The following is a 19,660-nucleotide window of genomic DNA, read 5'->3' on the forward strand; positions in this document are numbered from 1 at the left end:
ACCACTGTAAAAGAGCAACCCAATTCTTTTTTGGAGTGTTTTTTCCCCTACCACTTTCATAATCTTTTGCAATTTGCCAGCTTTATCACAGTTACATTTTCCTTATAAATCACATGGAACTGTTCCTGATAGGACCCAACTACAAATGTTTATTCAATTAATTCATAAAAACAGTTTTAAATATATCAGCCAGTTCTTCTCCATTTGAGTTGATTTTATTCTGGTTTCTTAATCAAAATGCTTTGTGTCAAATTAAATGCATTAAAGAAGAACAATATCGCCTTTATTAACCAAATCTGTAATCTAATTTAAAAAAAATCAAGTTATTCTGACAAGATCAGTAGTCTATAAACCTGTTGACTGTCTCTAATTATATTACTTTCTTAATTCTTCATTAATCAACCCCTGTATTGGCTGTTCCATTATTCTGTTTAGAATTAAAGTCAAGATGACAAGCTTTTAATTAATAGGCTGATCCTGATCCTTCATGTCAGTATTTTCAATGTTTGTTTTCAAGTAATCCAGAACTTTCTGAGACGCTCCAGATTAATTTTTTTTTTTAAACAGCAAACAAAACCAGGTAACTTTAAGAGTCTTGACAAGCCATTTTAGGATTCTGGACCTACTAATCACCTGAGGTATAACTTGACATTAGCTGCTGCTTAATATGCTCTGCAGCTTATTGTTATAATGGAAGCTATTTCATTATCATACCATACAAAAGCATCACGTGGTCCATTTTCCCCTCTTAGCACCAGCAGGAGGATTTACTGAGAAATAAAATGAATAAAGTTAAATTCACTCAGTTCTGCCTCACACAGTCAAAAAGTAGGAGGAAAAAAATTATGCTGCTCACTTTTAAAATTAAACAAAGTTGAAAAAAATAAAAAAGCAAACAATCAGTTTGCCAAGAAGAACCAGGACTTTTGGGAAGTGTGTCCTAACCTTGGGAGGATGTTCATCTGAACTTTATCCAGATCTCACACTAGTATGAATGACATGCTGTTTCTCTGTTATGGTTTTGGAGGGGAAAGCCATATGGGGGAGAGAGAGAAAGAATAATGAATGGATTTGGGAAATCTCATCAACATCCCTCCCTGCAGCACAGGCTGCTGGTACTGCTTTCCACTTCCACCCTTTCAGATCACCAGTCCTGCTACTCACAGCCTTTCCTACCTACTCCGCACTATTCTGCCAATAGTGAAAAATTGGTGTGCTTCCAAAAGCATACACTTAAGTGCTGCAATGACCAGAGCAACTTTCAAAACCTTAAAAAATCAACGGAAATTTTTAGTAATAGAATGACAAAGGAAAGTACAATAAAAGACAGCTCTATAAAACTTTGTTTTATTTAGGTACTTGCCAATTCTCAAACACTATAAAAGTAGCACTGCGCTTCTAAACAGTTGAGAGACCTTAATTATGAAAGCAAACTCAATTAAAGTATCAAGCACACTAATGAATCGTACTAGAAAATATGTATTTCAGTTGAAATTAAAAATAGAAGTTGCAGTTCAAAAAAGAGCTCCAGTCTTCTGAAAGAGTAAGATCATCTCAACCTGCAGTCACATTCTTTGGAAGCAAACAGACCAAAAATCTGTGAACATCAGCCTGCAGACTCTGCAGAAGCTATAACCAGGCTCTGAATTATCTGGCCTGGGTGCACCCATAGCATTTTCAAGTGCTGCAATATGAATTATTGCCCATGTCCATTCTTTTACAGCTGGAATGGGTGCCGTGGATTAATGTACTGCAATACGTTTTCTTGCCACAGACAGTGCTTCTCTCGCAAGTGTGATCTATTGACTAGTTACATGCACTTTGGATAAATCATGACGGTCTCAGTGCTGTGGCATGCTCTGCTGTGGGAAAAACTGCCGAACAAGCCGAGGTGAGACAGATGGAAGAATCACTTGCAAGACAGAAGCCCTGGCTGGGGCTGGCAACTGCTCCTTTTCCTCCCCCAGCCTCCATCACACAGCCAAAGTGGTATCCTCACCTAATCTCCTCCACTAGAAAGAGAGCTACTAACTTCAACTGAAGGACCTCACTCAACTCAGTGGACTTTGCACTGAAGCCCTGACCCACCAGCACGTTAGGAGTCAATGACCATAACCATATCTTGCTGTAGGTAACTTGTCCTGCCCTGCCTGTTGGTAGAGACTTCAGAAAGCAAGCAAAGGAAGAGGTCACTGCACACAGCAGAGGCTTTGAAAAGTGGGTGGCCACATTAGAGGAACCCACTGACCCAGGTCTGCTACCCTAACTCTAAGTGAAGAGCATCGGTGTGATTTACTGCCGCATACAACACCACACAATAAAGAACTAGCCATGAACAAAGCTTATCCCAAAAATAAAGCATGAAAGAATTCAGAAAGCCCGTGTCTCATTGTACAACATGGCACTCACAACGTCGCAGGAAGAAAGTTTCCAGTTAGTGCAGAGGGAGCTTGCAGCTGCAAATACCAAAAAAATGATACTAAGCAAGGCTGAATATAGCAAACAAAAAAAGTTGAAAACTAATTTAGAGGAGGTCAATGTCTGAACTTGCAGTTACTGCCAATTCAACTGACTCATCAGCATTGTGCTCCTTTGAAAAAGAGGATACCACGCTTAATTTTACACAATCTGACAAAAACTTGGCTAGGCAGTCTGCCTGGTCTCCTGCTAGGTAAGTCAGCTGCGCTACAGTTCTTTCTTATGGATATAAGCACCATTAGGATTCTATATGTGGTATGAGTATCTGAATAGTGCAAAGCAGCACAATAAACAGAGCATGGTCACATGTGCCAACCAATGGCCCAAATCAGACAGCTCTTCTACAGGATGCTCTCTCAATAACAATTCCGCTATTCAGTCCTAAAGGGAGCACAATGAAGTTCCTTAGTCCAGACTTTCTCCATTGTTTAAATAAGTTTGTTTGGCATTATATCCCCATACCATAGTCAACTGGTAAACCTATATGGAACAAGAGACTGGTGCATTTGGTGTCTGCTTAAAGTTTTCAATCACTACCTGGCCAAAAGCTCAGAAACGATCACGAGTGCCAAACGCACCTGTAAAAACAGCAGCAACTTACAAATATTGGTGTAATGTGGATTCTTCTGCAATGACAAATGTAAAATAATTTAAATTTTAAAAGTATCACATTAATTTAGTTTGAATTGTTCGGGTTCGTTTTTTTTTTTCCTAAAAAAAAGCAGTTGACTTGTAAACAAAAAATATGAGTAACAAAACCATGTAATTTAAGTACTCAAAATGTATTTAAGCTATATGTATTGTAAGTCTCTAATGATATCTATTTTGAGGGAAAAATGTGAAGATTCTGTTTGAAACATTAAGGTAACTGCTTTCTTGTCAAGTAAATATAAATAAAGGTATATATTTTTTCTCTGTCCACTTTAAAAAAAAATAATGAAAATTGCACATGTAGCTGTACTTTTATTAGCTTTCAAAGATTTAAATAATAATTTCAGATGCACTACTGCAAGAGACACAAAGACCACAGCTCATCCATTCAGTGCCATATTTTCCAGAACCCTCTTGCGATGTTCACTGTACCAAATTTTATAAGCCCATTTCCACACATACCAACATCCTAAATTCTCACGTACAGCATACAGCAAAGCCTATAAATCCAGCTCCCCACTTTGACCCTCCACCTCCACTCTGCAAGTGTAAAAGGCAAACAACACCGAGTGAAGAAGTATCACTGTACGCATTCCACATCAGCACACGCAAATTCTATACTGCACCGTTCCTTTCATTCCACTCATTTAAAAAAATCAATTACAGTTTTTATGTAACCAGAACAACATTTTAATTCTCCCGATGGCCATGCAAGGTCACTTTCTCAATGGCTACATCACTGGGGTCTCTCTCTTTAAAATCCCAAGAAAATTAACAAAAACCTTAACCTTGTTTTTGTTTTCAATGTTTCCCCATGTTTTGCTTTCCCCCCGCCCCCCCAGAGGTGAATTCAGCAGTATCCTGTATTCTGTGTATATTGTTTCTAAATGTCATAGACGGGCAAACTGAAACAAACATTCTGCATTTGTATAAGGCAGGCAAAAAGCAGGCCAGCTCCCAAGTCTTCAACTGCAGGCGATCAACACCAGTGCTGCACCGCTGAACCAGCATCTCCAATATCATGGCTTGAGCCTAACTGTTACTAATAGCTAGGTCTCTGTGACAGATAATGGTTTTGAACAATGAAATATAATAACAGTAACAATAATAACAATATCATAATCACCAATGTATATTGTTCCATCCTCAACTCTGATAAAGCTGTAAAAGCTTCCCCTCCCCCTTACTTATTTTATTATCAAAATCAAATAATACAGGCAACAGTTTCCTAAAATTCAGTCCTTTGAAAAAAAAAACTGAAACCACACAGGACTCCTCCTCCAACTGCTCTACAATTCTTCATGTTTTACTGAAAATCACATCCTTGCACTTAACTTCAGTAAAGTAGGAACAAGCAATTCCACTGTGTACATATATTAAGCTCTGGACAGGCTGAACTATTGACCTCCTTTCCCACTAAAATATCAGTTAATCATAAAACTGAGCTGTGAGCTGTTACTCAGAAACAGCAGCCTATGTAAGAGAGTAACTTCTAACTTACAGTTGATAAAGCAGGCTAAGTGGACAATTTTAGATTGCCACATATTTTATACACCCCCTCAAAGGAAAGACAATCACAACACAGAGGATATGCTCAGAAGGACAACATACCCCTAAGACACAGAAAACCGCCTTAAGGATTACTTCTGATTAAGGTGTTACCCTCTGCCTTTTATTTTGGTTTTAAAAATGCCTGAGATGTGAATAATTTGAGCAATGACACCAGACAAGAGGCATAGTCATACTGAAATAAAGCCCAGGTGCCTCGTGAGAACTGATGGGGAGGAAGATGCCTTCAGCATCAGCAGCTTGAAATTATTTCTGCCTAACCACATGCAGCCAGGAACACAATGCTGCAGTCGGTACTGACATCAGCTGTGCTTAGGAATGGAAACACAAAGCAAACACCTGGATATTAAGGAGGATAACGTCAGAAAATAATGTTTTGCTTCACATCTTTTAGCCTTACTTCAGTTGTTTAAAAACACTCAGTGATTTCACATATCTGACTGCTCAGCACTATCTTTAATTGCAGACTGATAAAACAACATGCAAGTTTTCTAGCAAAATGCCATCACCAGCTTCAGCACAGGACAGGCTACCTAGGAAATGCCAGGTAGACAATCAGTCCTGTCAGAGGACTTTTAATTAGTGGAAGAATTATTTCCTCATTAGAAAAAAAATTTTGTTTAGAATTAGCGGAAACATTTATTAAATGAGTCACCAGGCACTGGTTTTGCTATGAGAAAGTCAGAAAATGATTTAAATACCTAATAATAAAAGTGCATGTCTTATACTAAGGGTAAGTACAATCATCACAAAAATTGTTCAGAAGTAGGATACATCTCCAGCAAAGGACAGGTCAACTGATCAATACCATGTTATTAAGAAATGTCATGAAATTATAAATACTGAAGGAATTACGGAAAAAATAATTTTCAGTCTTCCTCTGAAAACAACGCTAGTACTTGCTTAGATATCAAACAAACAGAAAGCAGAACAGTAACCTATTCTTATTGATGTGTCACTGAGTTTGCTATTGCTGCTACTTGGAACATAAACATTAAAAACTCATCAGATCAACGTTTGCTAATGTGTGCTTTTTAATCCATACAGAAAGCAGTCAAACTTCATGCTGAAAATTCATTTGTTTCCCGCCACTCCATTTGATGCTGAGCAGATAATCAATTATAACTTGTTTCAGAATTTGAACTAATACATTCAAAACTTATGGAAAGACAAAATTGACAAAGAACATTGACAGAAAAGAGAGTATCTGTCTGGAAAATAAGTGATCTTGTCAGAAACAAGAATTAGGAATAATTTAAGAATCTCCAGAAGGAAGATACTGTCACAGAGATGTCTTCTAATATAGCACTGTAAATCACCTGCCAGTCACTCGTATAACACCAGCAGCAGCGGAGAGTGCAAGGTGAGCTATTCCATTACTACCTTTACCTTATCAATCTTCTCTTCGGAGAAGACTAATTTTTATGTTTACAGTTTGCCTTTTACAAGCAAAATATTTTATAAAAATAATATTCATATTGACTTGGGCTTGCAGTTAGCTTACAGAAACCTTGGGAGAACACTGTGGAAAAGAAAGGTCTGTCCCCATTTTCCAGACAGGTGAGGTGGCAGCAGAGTGACCTGCTGCTCAGCCTGGTACTGTCCCTGAGCCCAGCATCAGGGATGAGTAAACCCTTTAGTCTCTAAAAACCCTTGCTGATTCACGTTTTTCTAATTGAAACTGTTTAATAGCAACATTTATTTGCCTTCACTTCCATGAAATAAAAAGAACCAGTGTTATTACAAGGCAAACAGCTTGGAACTTTATTATTATTATTAAAGTAATATTGTCATGGAAGTTCAGAATTTTCTTTTCAAGTATTTTTATGATCTGGTTCATTTCATAGTGGATTAAATTGAGTGGAAAATTTGTCTCAAGCCAGACTAGATTTTGAAGCCTTATATGTGAGTGTTAAGTTAAAAACAAATTAAAAATAAAATCACACCCACAATAACATTTCCCTTAACTGGTTTCTAAAAATAAGTCACATAAACATGACTTCCTTTCTTTTCCTTTCCCATTAAAAAGCTTTAGTCTGTCACAACTGGGTAAATGAAAGCATGTTTTTTCAAGAGCTGGGAAAAAGAACCTGAACATTTGGGATTTGTTAGTCTCTGCTCAGTCTCTTCAAAAGAGAAGCTGTTTTCAAATTCCTACTTTTTCAGAACAATGTCTAAACCAATTCACTACAATGAATCAATGTTTTAACCTTACTTAGATCTCAACAACTGTCATCTTAACTGAGATGGACACACAGATCTTTTTATTTCACAGGAAAGACAGACTAAATTATAAATAAGACCACAAATTCAAAAAAAACTCCTTCGCTTTAGTCTTGCTCCAGCTGTGTGCCTCAGCTTCTGACAGTACTATGGCCCAGTTTCAGAAAAGACTATCTAATTTTCTGGGATTCATACCTATTGACCTAATCCACCTGAAGTTCTGACTTCTGATCCAGACCCTGGCCCTCTTCCTTAACCAAACAAAATGAGTGGTCATCCGTGCTTAGATGAGCACTTAAATTGGTGACAGACTTCAGTGGGACAGCTATTCGTGAAAAAAAAATTCATTTATATATGCACACATATACATGACACATGGAAATCTGCAACTGCAGTTCTTTCTTTTTATTCAGTTTTGAATAGATGGTTATCAGCACTCTGTGCTAAATCTAATATAGTACAAACTTTAAAATACTGTCAGGCTCTAAAAGTCCTGAGATTAGGGGAAAAAACCCACACAATTTAATTTCCGCTTATTTGCCTCCCAGTCTGATGTTCAAATCTATAATTTTTCTCCTCTGCAACTATGAGACATAGGTATTATCTTTCTTCTTATGAAAGCTGAGATTAAAATAACTTTAAATAGTTTTAGAAGGAACAGCATATAACACAAGTTGGTAACGCTTAAATCTTCTTGGTGCTGGCCAGGCAGGGGAACTCTGAAAAACCAGAAGCAGACTGCAGGATTCAGCAGCACATGATTTTGGTGGTGGTAATCGAAAAATGGAAAAAACCCACTCTATATTAATATTTGCAATTTTATGTTAGGAGTTAGAGATTTAAGTAGTTTTATTTTACTTCTTGGAGACTCTGGCAGGCCATGCATGTCTACTTGGAAAAAGAAATATTTTGCAGAAGTACACCACAATTTTGTAAAATTCTATTTCTTAAACAGATCTTTTTTTTTTTTTCCCCTCATGCAAGCTTCTTTATGTGCAAGTTTGTTTAAAATCTAAGTGAAAAAACAGGTGGTTTGTTCTTTCCAGAAATAATGAGGTCTCCTTCCTTGCGTGAGGAGAAGTAAAATGTTTTCTTAGCTTTCTGACTTCCCGTCTCCTAACATACCCTCCCAGGGGTAGTAAAGAGCCACCTAGACAGTGACCAGGCAAAGAAGTGGACACAGCAAATCCTTATTGGCTCAGAAATGTAGGGATCCTGTGGCTGCCAAGGGAAACCTTCAGTTCTGCTAAATTTAATTACAGCCAACAAGCCTGCCAACCAACGAAATAATTAAATAGTTTTGTTTCTTCATTTTTCCAAAGTAGCACTTACCAGCACATTTGGTCCTGGTGATGAGTGGTGGTCCTGGCTGTCCAGTTCCACCTTCACCCGGTCTGGTGAGCAGGACCCGAATCTCATATTCGGTGTCGGGGTCCAAGTGCCAGAGCTTGTAAGTCGGTGCATTCACAGCATGTGTTTCGGTCCAGGTCCCAGATGTCATTCGGTACTCCACTTCTTTCAGGATGATGGGTCCATCCCCAATGATTGAGTTGGCATTCAGCTGGATGAGCAAGTACGTGGGCCCGACACCCAGCAGCTGTGGGGGTGCTATTGGCCGAGGTGGCTCTGTAAGGAAGACATACACACAAAAAAGCCAGTGATAAAACAAAAGCTGCAAAACCCATTAAGTAGAGGGCTCTTTCTATAGAAAGTTGTCTGGTTTTGGTCAGCAAAGATTTCAAAACTCAAAAGCAAAATCAAACTGGCATCAGTGAAGAAGAGCTGAGGAGAATTTCAGCTGATGGAAGCAAGTGGTGCACCACTGGCATCTGCCCAATGCTAGTTTTTTCAATTTAAAAATCTCAGCGAGGGATCACAAAATCCTACCTCACTTATACATTGCTACTTCTTAACATTTTTTCTGAAAAAAATCTGGGTTCATGCTCATTTATATCATTAACTCTGGCAATAACTTGAGATTTTCATAAACATAACTGATTTTCTTTTATTGACAGTTGCAATAATTGATACACTTGTCCTCCACAGATTTTTAAAAATGCGTATCGCTGCAGTTCATTTGAAACCTACCCGAAGCAATTAGGATAAAAGATACAAGTGCTTATTACGGGCATTCAGAATACTCAGAACTGAGCAAAATTGCCAGGAGAATGACCAAATAAAGATGTATAGCACCGACATACAACATTTTATTCTTCAGTAACTTAATACTGGTTTAGAAACTCAAACAATAGGATGTAAGTTGCCTTTTGTCTTTCTCTTCTGGCTGCCTAAATATTTCAACACAGCTGCAAAGTGAAAAGGTAACGATGGACCAAATGGGAAGGTGAGGTCCCCCTTACCCTGAGAAATGTTTATGTAGAGAAGCAGCACATTGCATTGGCGTGATTTATTTTAAGAAACAAATCACAAGCAACATGTACTTTTCCAGTAAAATGAACCCACTGATAAACATGGAAGGTTCATTTTCATTCCAGATGGCTCATATTTCAACTAATTTGTTTCAGTTAATTAGGCAACAATGCTAAATTCAATGCACACAGGGGTTTCACACAGCAACGATGCAGAACTAACAACGCAGCAACTCTTGAGCAGGTAGAGGGGATCTCATGGCCAGTACATTAAAAATAGCATTTAACCACAGACCGTAAGATTTCCAGGGGGTGGTGGCGGTGGTGTCTTCTTATCATGGCTCCCCTCACACCTCCACACAAGGGAAGTTAAGACACAGAAGCACTGCATATATTCTGCCTCCTGGGAATGACCCCACCAGTGTCACAGACAGTGCCTGTGGAGGGGGAGTCGTGATGGAGGGGCTCGCAGGGGCCTCCAGACCACCTTTGACATCTCACCTTCCCTGCATGGTGGTTTGGCTAACGACTCCCTGGTTCTCTACATCCAGTAGTAAAGTTCAGCCTCCAGATACCAGAGCTGGCTCCCAACAGTATAATTATGAGCTCTGTAACCAACAAATTTTCCCACATTTTGGTGCAACAGGATTTCTTGCAGATTTTTTTCTGAATTAGCTGCATCTCAAGCCACTCAGTTTGGAGACCAGGGGATCTGTAAACGTGCTATAGTGGCTGCAAGCAGAGGTGATTTTCTCCTCCCAGAGTGAAAAGGTGAACACTCTGAGGTGTTCCCGTTTCTGCTTGGGGATATACAAAACTCTAGAAAGTATCTCAATTAATTATTAACATGTTTTACCTCGTTTTGGCAAGAAAAGTGCATATGAACTAATTTAGATCCCTACCTGCATCAAAGCTCAGAAATGCAGCTGGTTTTAACGAGGGCAGTTTATTTGCTGTGGAATTAACACATTAAATGTCAAACTAATGAATTCTAAGGCCAGTGTATATCACGGCAGAAAACATAAATGTTGATGAGCATGATTCACTACCAACTCCGAGTTATAAACCTCTAAAGCATAAGGCTATGTTTAGAAGTCTACACTTTGATTAAGAGCACGATTATCACAAATAAAACCTCACATTAATGAGACTAATATACCATTGCATATTAAATTTTTATGTTAAGAGGTAAAGCATATTCTTATATTAGCATATGCATTTTGTTTTTAAGCTCTTGAGGACAAGGAGACTTATTTATAAAGTCTCTTCCAGTTACAATAAATTATGCATGAATTTTAATCAGTCAGCAAATGAACAAGTAATTGTTCTGCAGCATTATTAATATTCTTCATAATACAATATACTATCAGAACCAGAGGTGAGGTGCAACCAGAAATCCCAAAAGTACACTAAGTATCAACTGAAGCATGCAATCCCAATACACCAGGATAAACTTTTCTGATGTTACCCAATTAACTTTCTATTAATTATTCTCATTTGTTATTCCATAACCGCATACATCAAATATTCCCCAATTATAATTTGAAATCACATCATTTCCTTTTATATATACAGCAACCTGAAACTTCTACTGTTTAAAAATTGCCATTGATAAGTAGAAGACAAAATAAAGTCATTGTTAATGTTTTGGGTGCCATTCCTGTAGCAATTATAACACGTACCGACAGTAGCCCTCTTTCAGTGAGTTTTTAAATGACATTTAAATCCATCAAGGAAGTGATATTGCCAGCTTTTCACTCTAGCAACCTGGATCCACCTTGTGGTAAATAATACGTTTTCAGAGTGTCCTGAGAAGACAGTCTACCAAAAATGAAAGACCTCTTATATGGGGAGTAGGGGTGTGGGTGTGGGGGGAAGGAAGATGAAAAAAGAAGATTGCATGAAAGGGAACCCCAAAGAAAATGACTCCTACACTTCAGTGTGGTTTAGAAACAATATAAAAACTCAGCTTCAGCCAAGCCGAGTGACAGCTCCGGAGCCAGGGCCTCAGGGTTCCCCAGCCCGGCAGCCCCCTCCTGCCTGGCCCTGCCACCCCACTGCCTGTGGGCGGCTGCCACTCAAAAGGCATTTTGTGGCTTTCAGTCAGCCAGACCGCCAGCCAGGTGAGGCAGCACGGTGACGGCCCTCCATCCCTCACTGTCCTCCTCACTGCAACTCAGCTGGGGAACTGCACCTTCCATTTCTGCCAAAAAACTACCTACCCCTCTCAATTGTTACAAGCAGATGTAGCTAAGGCACATAGTATTCCCAGCAAGCAATTTTCATTGAGCACGGTTCTCCTGGCCATGAACCCCTCTATGAATAGCCAGCCATAAAGGTTCTAAACAACATTTTATGAAAAAATATTTCAACCCATGGATGGTTTATTAGCTCATTAGTAGAATCACTATTTCAATAAGTGTTTAAAACACACTAAACAGTTTGAATGAAGGCCTTGCATGGTGAGTTTCATTTCTTCCTTTGCTAAGCACAAAATTTAGAATTCCTTTTCCAGTGTAACTAGTTTAATTACTGACTCATGTTCTGACTATATATTTTAGCCACTGCTTGAAAGTGTTAAATCTGATGAAGTCCCTTCCAGTATGCACGGTCACTAGGATCTCTGAAAGACTATATAAAAAGACCACTTGTACATCTGCAAGACATTAAAGAAATGAAACTATTTTCATGCATAGCATTTTGCAGTATTTGGTCATTTCTGGTTTTGACATAAAATGCCCACAGCTAAGTTAATAAAAAATTAAGACTGACATTTCATCAGTACAAAGTTCCCATTCTGCTGAGCTACTAGCAGTACATTACTCACATCAGTATGTATATGACATTATATATTAAATGTACTGTGATATTTAGGCACCAATGACTAGAATAAGCATGCAGCATCAATCCCAGCTATAAGTCTTCCTACAGTTAAGTAGTTGTGTCATATTCTTAATATTAACTTTGCATGCAAATACTTACATATTCATAGACAGTAAAAAAAAACACCAGAAAAGGCCACTAGTATTATTACTACAATAACTATTAGCATAAAACTTCTTATATTCCCAAGTAACATATGCATACTATGTTGCTTAATACTATTTACCAAGCCTGAGTGACAATATGCCTGTTATGCTGCCCTCCAAGACTAAACACCTTGCTAAGTCTAAAATAAAGGAAGGGAGTTTCATTAGTACCTTAGTGGCTATCATACACTGTTAAAGATCAGTTCAAAACAGGGAAGGAAAAAAAGTAATGAAAAAGATCGAAAGAAACCAGAATCCTACAAGTTGTTCCAATCTGGAGGAAAAGCTGACACTGGATGCATGTTTGATAAAATCTTATTTATTTACATGAAGTCATGTTTTACTGAGCATAACATGCACCAGTCACAGGAGACTGTTGCCTTGCTCACAGCAGAAGGAGCTGGGGAGACAGGGAGGAGAGGACTGGTCACCACAGAGCCCGAACATGGAAGACAGGTGCAAACCCTCATTCTTGCTACTCTCCATCCCACCCCTGCCTCGTACGGAGCCTCCACATGTTAACACTCTGCACTAATAGCCTGTAAGCTCAATGTGCTTCCCTCTGCTGAGGGCGCGTTCAACCTTCTCTGTCAAATACCTTACACAAAGCTATATAGTTGGTATCAACAGTCTAACCCAATACATACAACAGGGGTAATCATAAAAAACCTTAATTTTTACAAGTATAACAAAGCATTCATTCAGTAAAAGCCCAACATCAGTCTCACACCTCCAGAAATTAAAACCAGTATGTCTTAACTACTCCATAAACTGTCATGAAAGCAGGTAAATCAAAAGAATACACATTTCCTTTAAAGTTTTTCGCAATGCAGAGAAACAAACAAATAAATCACATAAATAGAGTTAATACTGGATGTTGCAGGGAGCACAGCAGAGAAGCCTCCACAAATGACTCCTGACTGACTCAGCTCCTATCTAGATCACTCATTTCCTCTTCTGGGGAAATTTCTTGGAAAGCTGTTTAAGTATGTCTGCACATTTCCTCAAGTACTCTGGGTTTCCAGTTGAGGTTCAGTGCCTGGCTTACACTGGCTATGCATTGTTAGAGTGCAGCCCTGGCCATACGAAGCCCCCTGAGAGCAGGGGCCCTAGGGAGTACAGCCTGAGACACCCAAGGCATATAGGCCAAGCGGAGAACCCTGCTTGCCAGGAGCTGGACCTATGCAGAAGCATGCTGCTGCCTCTACGCTGGGCTCCGGAATGTACACGGAGATGTGGCAAAGCTGCAGCAGAAGACCCACAGCACGGAGCCAGAAAAGTGTGGGCAAAAGCAGGCTGCCGAGCCCATGCAACGGCTATACTGCTTCAGTACTCTTCCTGTACTGGAAGATTACATATGACTTTAGGGATTCACACATTTTAAAAAATATTGAAAAAATAAAGAACCAGGAACATCTGTTTAAAAGTTGGGAAAAATGTATGAGATTTAGCAGAAGGAATTATGGCAGTCAAGTACTAGCAGAGAAACAAAATTCTTGGTCTTAAAAGCTGGTTAATCCAATGGAAAAAAAAAAGAATTAGCAGGAAACAGAGCCTGAAAGCTTAAATTCAAATATGGTATTAAGTCACAAATTTAACAGTGAGAATAGCAACTGAAGAACAATAACTGGTAATGCTGTAAGAAATTCTGCAATCTCTGAGTGTTTTCAGTCAAGGCTGGATGTCGTCTTATAAATTATATGTTAGGGGGAAAAAATAGAAGATGATAACAATACATAAGGCTCTGAAGAGGTACAACTGAAAGCAATTATGCAGTCATGAAGGTGGTCACAAAATGAGCTATGAAAAGTTTGAGGATAAAAACAAACCATGGAGACTTTCAGCACAAATACTGGGTTTCTTTTATTTCTGGAAATATCATTCTACATGTGGCATATCCTTAATGGGAACTAGAAATATTTTCATTCAGCTCTCCAAAACAGTTAGGAAGTACTGCTCTGCTAGGAAAAAAAAAAATAAAAAAATCAGAATTTAAGATAAAAAGGTTTATTTTGGACTTGTGCCTGCCTGAAAGGACACCTGGCTGTCTTCTGTGCTGACAGCAGCCTGACAAGACCTGTCACCCTCAGCGCCAACAGAAGCTGTATTAACATAAACAGGGGGCTTTGCCAACTAAGGGGAGAAGCATTACCGACAGCAGTACTTGCCTGATGAGAAATTCTACTCAGTTAAAAAAGCAGGTTAATGCAGAGGATTGAATGATCCCAAGCTGAAAGCACAGGTATCATGAATCTCAGAGTCACAGAAACCCTCTGCAGTTTATTTTTAAATTTCCAACAAGATCTCAAGTTTTCACTTCCTCTGTATGACAGACTACACTCACAGCTCAGTCTGTCACCCTATACATGGCATCTCTAGTGAGTAGTTAGGTCCTTAATGGTTTTGTTGTATAACACACAGAAGACACATAAAAAATTCCAACAGCCTATTCATCAACAAGACTGCCCAGCACACTGAGGACAGTTCATTAATGGGACTTGAGTACTCTACTGGGCTTCTGAAAAGAAAGAAGAACAAAGAAAAGAGAGAAAAAAAAATAGAAAAAACCCAGTCACTCATTTTTCTGCATTACTAAAAACACATCTCTAGATGTACATTGTTCTGAGACCTTCTAACCTCTAGCCAAAACTTCATGTGGGAAGTTCAATAAACAAAAGTGACATCAGGACAACCTTAACTAACCAATTCAAAGATGCAGACACACACATAAGCTTAAATAGAGAAATGCTGTTGTTAAGGGCTTAGTGCATGGGATTCTTGCTTGCTCACTGTACAGTGCTACTTGATTTTCTTAGCTGAGCAGCCCAGCTTATTCTTGTGGAAAAGGAAGAGAGTAAATGTAAGCCTGTTCTTGGCCAGACATACTATGTGTCAGCTACAGAGATTACTCCTGCCCAAAACACATGATGCATCTGAAAATCACAATAAAGGAACAGATGCATAAGCAAGTCTCCAATTGCTGTAGGGTTGCCCATGGAAAAGGAGGGTTGGAGTGACAGGCAGCTGCCACAGCAACCTTTTCTGTTCCCAGCCAGCTCCTAACCTCTTTTTTCCCCCACGGATTACACTTTGATCTACCACCTTCTTACACCCAGTTGGGAAGATTGTACTGGTTACATACCACCAGCTAGGCACAAACCACCACAACCCACACGCTTGGTCCTGTGTCTCACCTTAAAAGATACCCAGGCACAGTGGCAGTCGGAAACTGGCTTCAGCAGGATGAGCTCGATTGTAAGCAGCACGTATTGTGAAGGCTGCATGCTTAAACCAGCTGTAACACTCAAAAGAACACACAGAAACCTCAGAGGAGTTTTAGAATCACCACCTCTACTCCAAGACCAGGTACTGGTTGTAGATTCATACGATAAAAACCCCGCCAGCTGCAAGCCCTTTGAAGTTGCCACAAGCCTTGACCATTCTTCAAATTTAATAAATATTTCCCCAAGTCATTGCTTGGCTTCTCTATTTGTTCATAAACTCATTTACCATTTTTGCAAGAAATGATTTTGTTTTCCCCAATGGTCAAAAACTTCTTTCTGTTCATTAAGTTTCAACTCATTTGAACAGCTGCTTTATTTTTCTACGTTGTTAGGGTGCTGTGTTTTTTTCTAAATAGAAAAGTTTCTATTGCTTCCACCACCCTTGTCTTCTGCAGATAACCTGGAGGAAGCATTTATTGTGGGTTCCTGCTGCTCATGTAAGTTATCATCTCCCCCCTAAACGTATACTGAGAAGGCAGCAAAAACCTTGTCAGCGAATAACTGGCCTTTATATATTACACCATGTAATGACTTCATGTAGGAAATCATGCAGAAATTGGTAGGTTTTTATAGTTAAGCATTCCGAATAGCCATAACCCTCCCTTTATATTTTTTTCAAAAAAACAATCAAAAGCTAATTCAGACTTATCTCAGCTGCTGTCCTGTGACTGTAAGCGATGGTGGCAGCACGGAGAAACTTGAACAGCTTTGTGAACTAGTATTCTGACACAAAGCTTTTTCTCCACCTCTTTATCTTTTTAATGATGCTTATGCAGACTTAATACCTGTGACTCCAGAAACATTCTCTCTGTAACTTTAAAATACAATTTATCACAAATGCTTGGTATCTGGCACTAGTTGCTAGTCCCAAGGTTGAGATACAATACCTACAAAATGTTACATTTTAATTAAGAGAGTTAGTTGTCTGGAACAAAAGAACTCATTCCAAGCAATAGCTTAGTGACCGGGTCATATCAAGTGATTTATCCAACTCACTTTGGAGAGTCTGCAAGACTATTTTCATTGTCTTTTATAACTTGGAATTGAAGAACTGAAAGAATCTATTTTAAACAAACATTCAAAATAAATAACTATAACACAGTGAGATTCAGGTTATTACCTAGAGGATCAGTTACGGGAGAAAAAAACCAGCAACAAACAGAAATGGCAAATTGAACAGCGAGCTCATGACACTGGCTTAGGTAGGATACCGACATATTTCACTGTAATATCATCTCTAATTTTGGGTCTGCAAACAGGCATGCTCTGCCGCAAGCTCACCTCAAACTACTGATTTATCTCTAAGCATCTGCCTAATATATCAAATTTGCGTGGTTTGTACAACAAAATCTGCAAGCTCATGCAGCTAAAATGTATTTAATTTAAGTGACGTGGCAGTTACTGACCATCTGAAGAGCTGAAATAAGAATTATTTCAACAGTGAAAACTGCTAACTTCTGCATAGTGATTTTATATCCTATGCATCACTGTGGCATTTTATTCACCTTGATTTGAAACACCAATGCATTCACTTTATTAACTTCCTTTAAATTAAAGGACCAGTGTGCAGCTTTAGCATTGTCAGCACAAACTGTAAACAAGGTTAAGCTCATGCCCAGCTTACATGTAAAGAAAAAAAAAAGGTCTTTCTAAAAATTGGAGCATGTCATCACGCTACACAATTCATAAACAGAACACATGCCTAATTATTGAATGATGGTAGGCCATGCTGCTTTGGGAATCAATTAGAGAAGTATGACATATTTTCTCAAAAAGATTGCATTGTGCTACAGACATTTCTGCAGTACACTCCTACAGGAAAAATGAATTCATGTAAGAAAAAGAGGTGCCTGTAATCAGAAAACATTCAAATCTTAAAAAAAAAAAACAACACAAAACCAAAAAAAACAATGAAACACACACAGAGAAAAACCCTGCTCAATATAAATGAGTCAGGTATAGAAACGTCTCAGGCAAGGACCTGATAAAAACGATTTCATTATCTACATGTATCAGTAATTCCCTTGAGATCTCAATGCTGAGATTATTGTTGGAAAGAAATTATTTTATCTGCTTCATTGTCAGGAACCAGCAGGTTAAGAACAAAATTGAGAAGTAATTTTTGAAGAAGGCATTCAGAAAGAACTACTCTCAACGCAATGGGATGTTTGACAATACTGCATTCCACATGCACATCCACATGCTGTCAATGATGAAAAGGAATAAAACTAGAGTTTAGAGAAAGAGTGCCTGAAAAATGACAAAATAATATTTAGGAGCTCCAGGTTTTTCTTTTACATGGTTATGTAATGAGAACGTAATTTTGGTTTTCTTCCTGCTTCTTAAGTACTTGGATTTATTTTGGTGGGTTTGTTGTTTTTGTGGTTTTTTGGTTTTTGGTTTTTTTTTTAATTCAGGTTTAAATGGGCCAAATAAACTGATATTGCAAAGATCTTTGCATTGTTGTTATATCTGTTGATGCTATAGTCACACTCACGTTCAGTTTACAGCCTAAACAAAGCACAGCAACTTTGTTAGACAAATGTTACAGTGACATATTTATAATCAAACTCAAATACTTCAAACATCCTGCAATAAAACTAGAATAATTCAGTAGAATTCAGTGACAAAAAGGAGGGGGGGGGAACAATAAAAAAAAAAAAAAACCCCACAGATTTACACCTTACTAGCTCTACATCTCTATAAAACTTGAAAGGTAAAAATACTTCACCCTAGAAGGCACTCCTGGAGTTCCGTGAAAGCCATCTACCCTACCTGCACAAGACTACACACAGCCCATCTCTCTCTCAGGGTAAGGTGGTGGAGCTTTTGTCAAGTGGTGACATGACTGTGTCACCTGCAAGATCTGCACTGTCCTGTACTGACTGACCCTCCTGCCAGGGTGTTCGTCTGTCGGGGAAGACTCCTTCACTTTGGAAGTCATGTTATATCCAGCTGGCGCTAATTTGAATTTTTATCATCGGCTTTCCTGCATGCCTTTTAAATGACAGAGAAATACGTTTCATGTGCTGTTGGAAGAGTATCATGGCCAGGCAAAATTCAAAACTGTATCACGGTCTTTAAGTGTAATGAGCTGTACACGTTGCTGTAATCGTGAGGGTACTGAAATACAAAGTACCTGCAGCTAAGAGGAATAGCTGGCACGGCCTTGGTTTCCAAGCATTTAGTTTTATTTATTGGTAATTACAGAAATTTCAAGCTTGTAAGAGGTGAGTCATGGACATAGCTTCCCAGCCTTGCCCATCCTCTGTAATATACCTGCTCACCTGGCACTGGAGATACCATTATTATTCCCAGAACTGCTCACTGCCACATAGTACTCGTGCAGGTTTTTCAGTATGACAGCCAAGCAGCTGCAGGCTGATGCACACCTACAGAGCCACATGCCAAATCACCTGCTTAAGGCTGCTCCTACCCCATCACCTTGCATCATTCTCCCTCAACTGCCCAGCAGTACCCTGGGACCCATCTAGACAGCCCCAATTCTTCCTCCTGTGTCTCTGCTTCTATTTCTGATCATTTCATCCATCAATTGAAGGAAGTTACAGACTTTTAAGGACTGATTTTACTGTAAGCGTTAACCCAAAACATGGACTTGATGCACGGAGGTGGGAGAAGGAAAGCAAGCAAGCAGCTCACACACCAAATTATTGTAGCAAGACCTTTACAAATGCACAGAGGACAGAGATGAACTTAAAACCTTCCCGTTCAGATCAGCAGGTCATCCAGGAATGCCTGTAGAACAAGATAAATAATGTCTCCCTTCTTCAAAGTTCTTCCTCAGGTATTCCATTTCATTGAAGTTGAAAGCTTTCTGTCAGCACTTCAAACGTATCATCAAAGGAAAAACGGATACAATTTAGTATATGGGTTACACATTAATGATTATCTAGAGATTTTGTGTGCTCTCAGACTATTCAAGTCTACGGGGAAAATGACAGAATCCATCACTTCTGAGCAAACTTACTTTTGAGCGACTGTCTCCTTGCTCAAATCCCTGTATTTAAATCCCTGTATTTCTATTCATAACCTTTTC

At 38.9% G+C, this 19,660-nt stretch overlaps 1 protein-coding gene across 7 annotated transcripts in view; it reads right to left on the bottom strand.

Moving 5' to 3' along the window:
• Window positions 1-19,660, bottom strand: part of PTPRK (protein tyrosine phosphatase receptor type K) — a 412,034-nt gene that overhangs the window by 161,317 nt on the left and 231,057 nt on the right. For all 7 annotated transcript variants that reach the window (XM_055810498.1, XM_055810497.1, XM_055810504.1 and 4 more), the window contains exon 7: window positions 8,254-8,547. In XM_055810498.1, the coding sequence (XP_055666473.1) occupies window positions 8,254-8,547 (294 nt within the window). The remainder of the gene's footprint in view (window positions 1-8,253; window positions 8,548-19,660) is intronic.

The sequence above is a fragment of the Falco peregrinus genome, chromosome 7, assembly GCF_023634155.1.
Source record: "Falco peregrinus isolate bFalPer1 chromosome 7, bFalPer1.pri, whole genome shotgun sequence".
Classification (NCBI taxonomy): domain Eukaryota; kingdom Metazoa; phylum Chordata; class Aves; order Falconiformes; family Falconidae; genus Falco; species Falco peregrinus.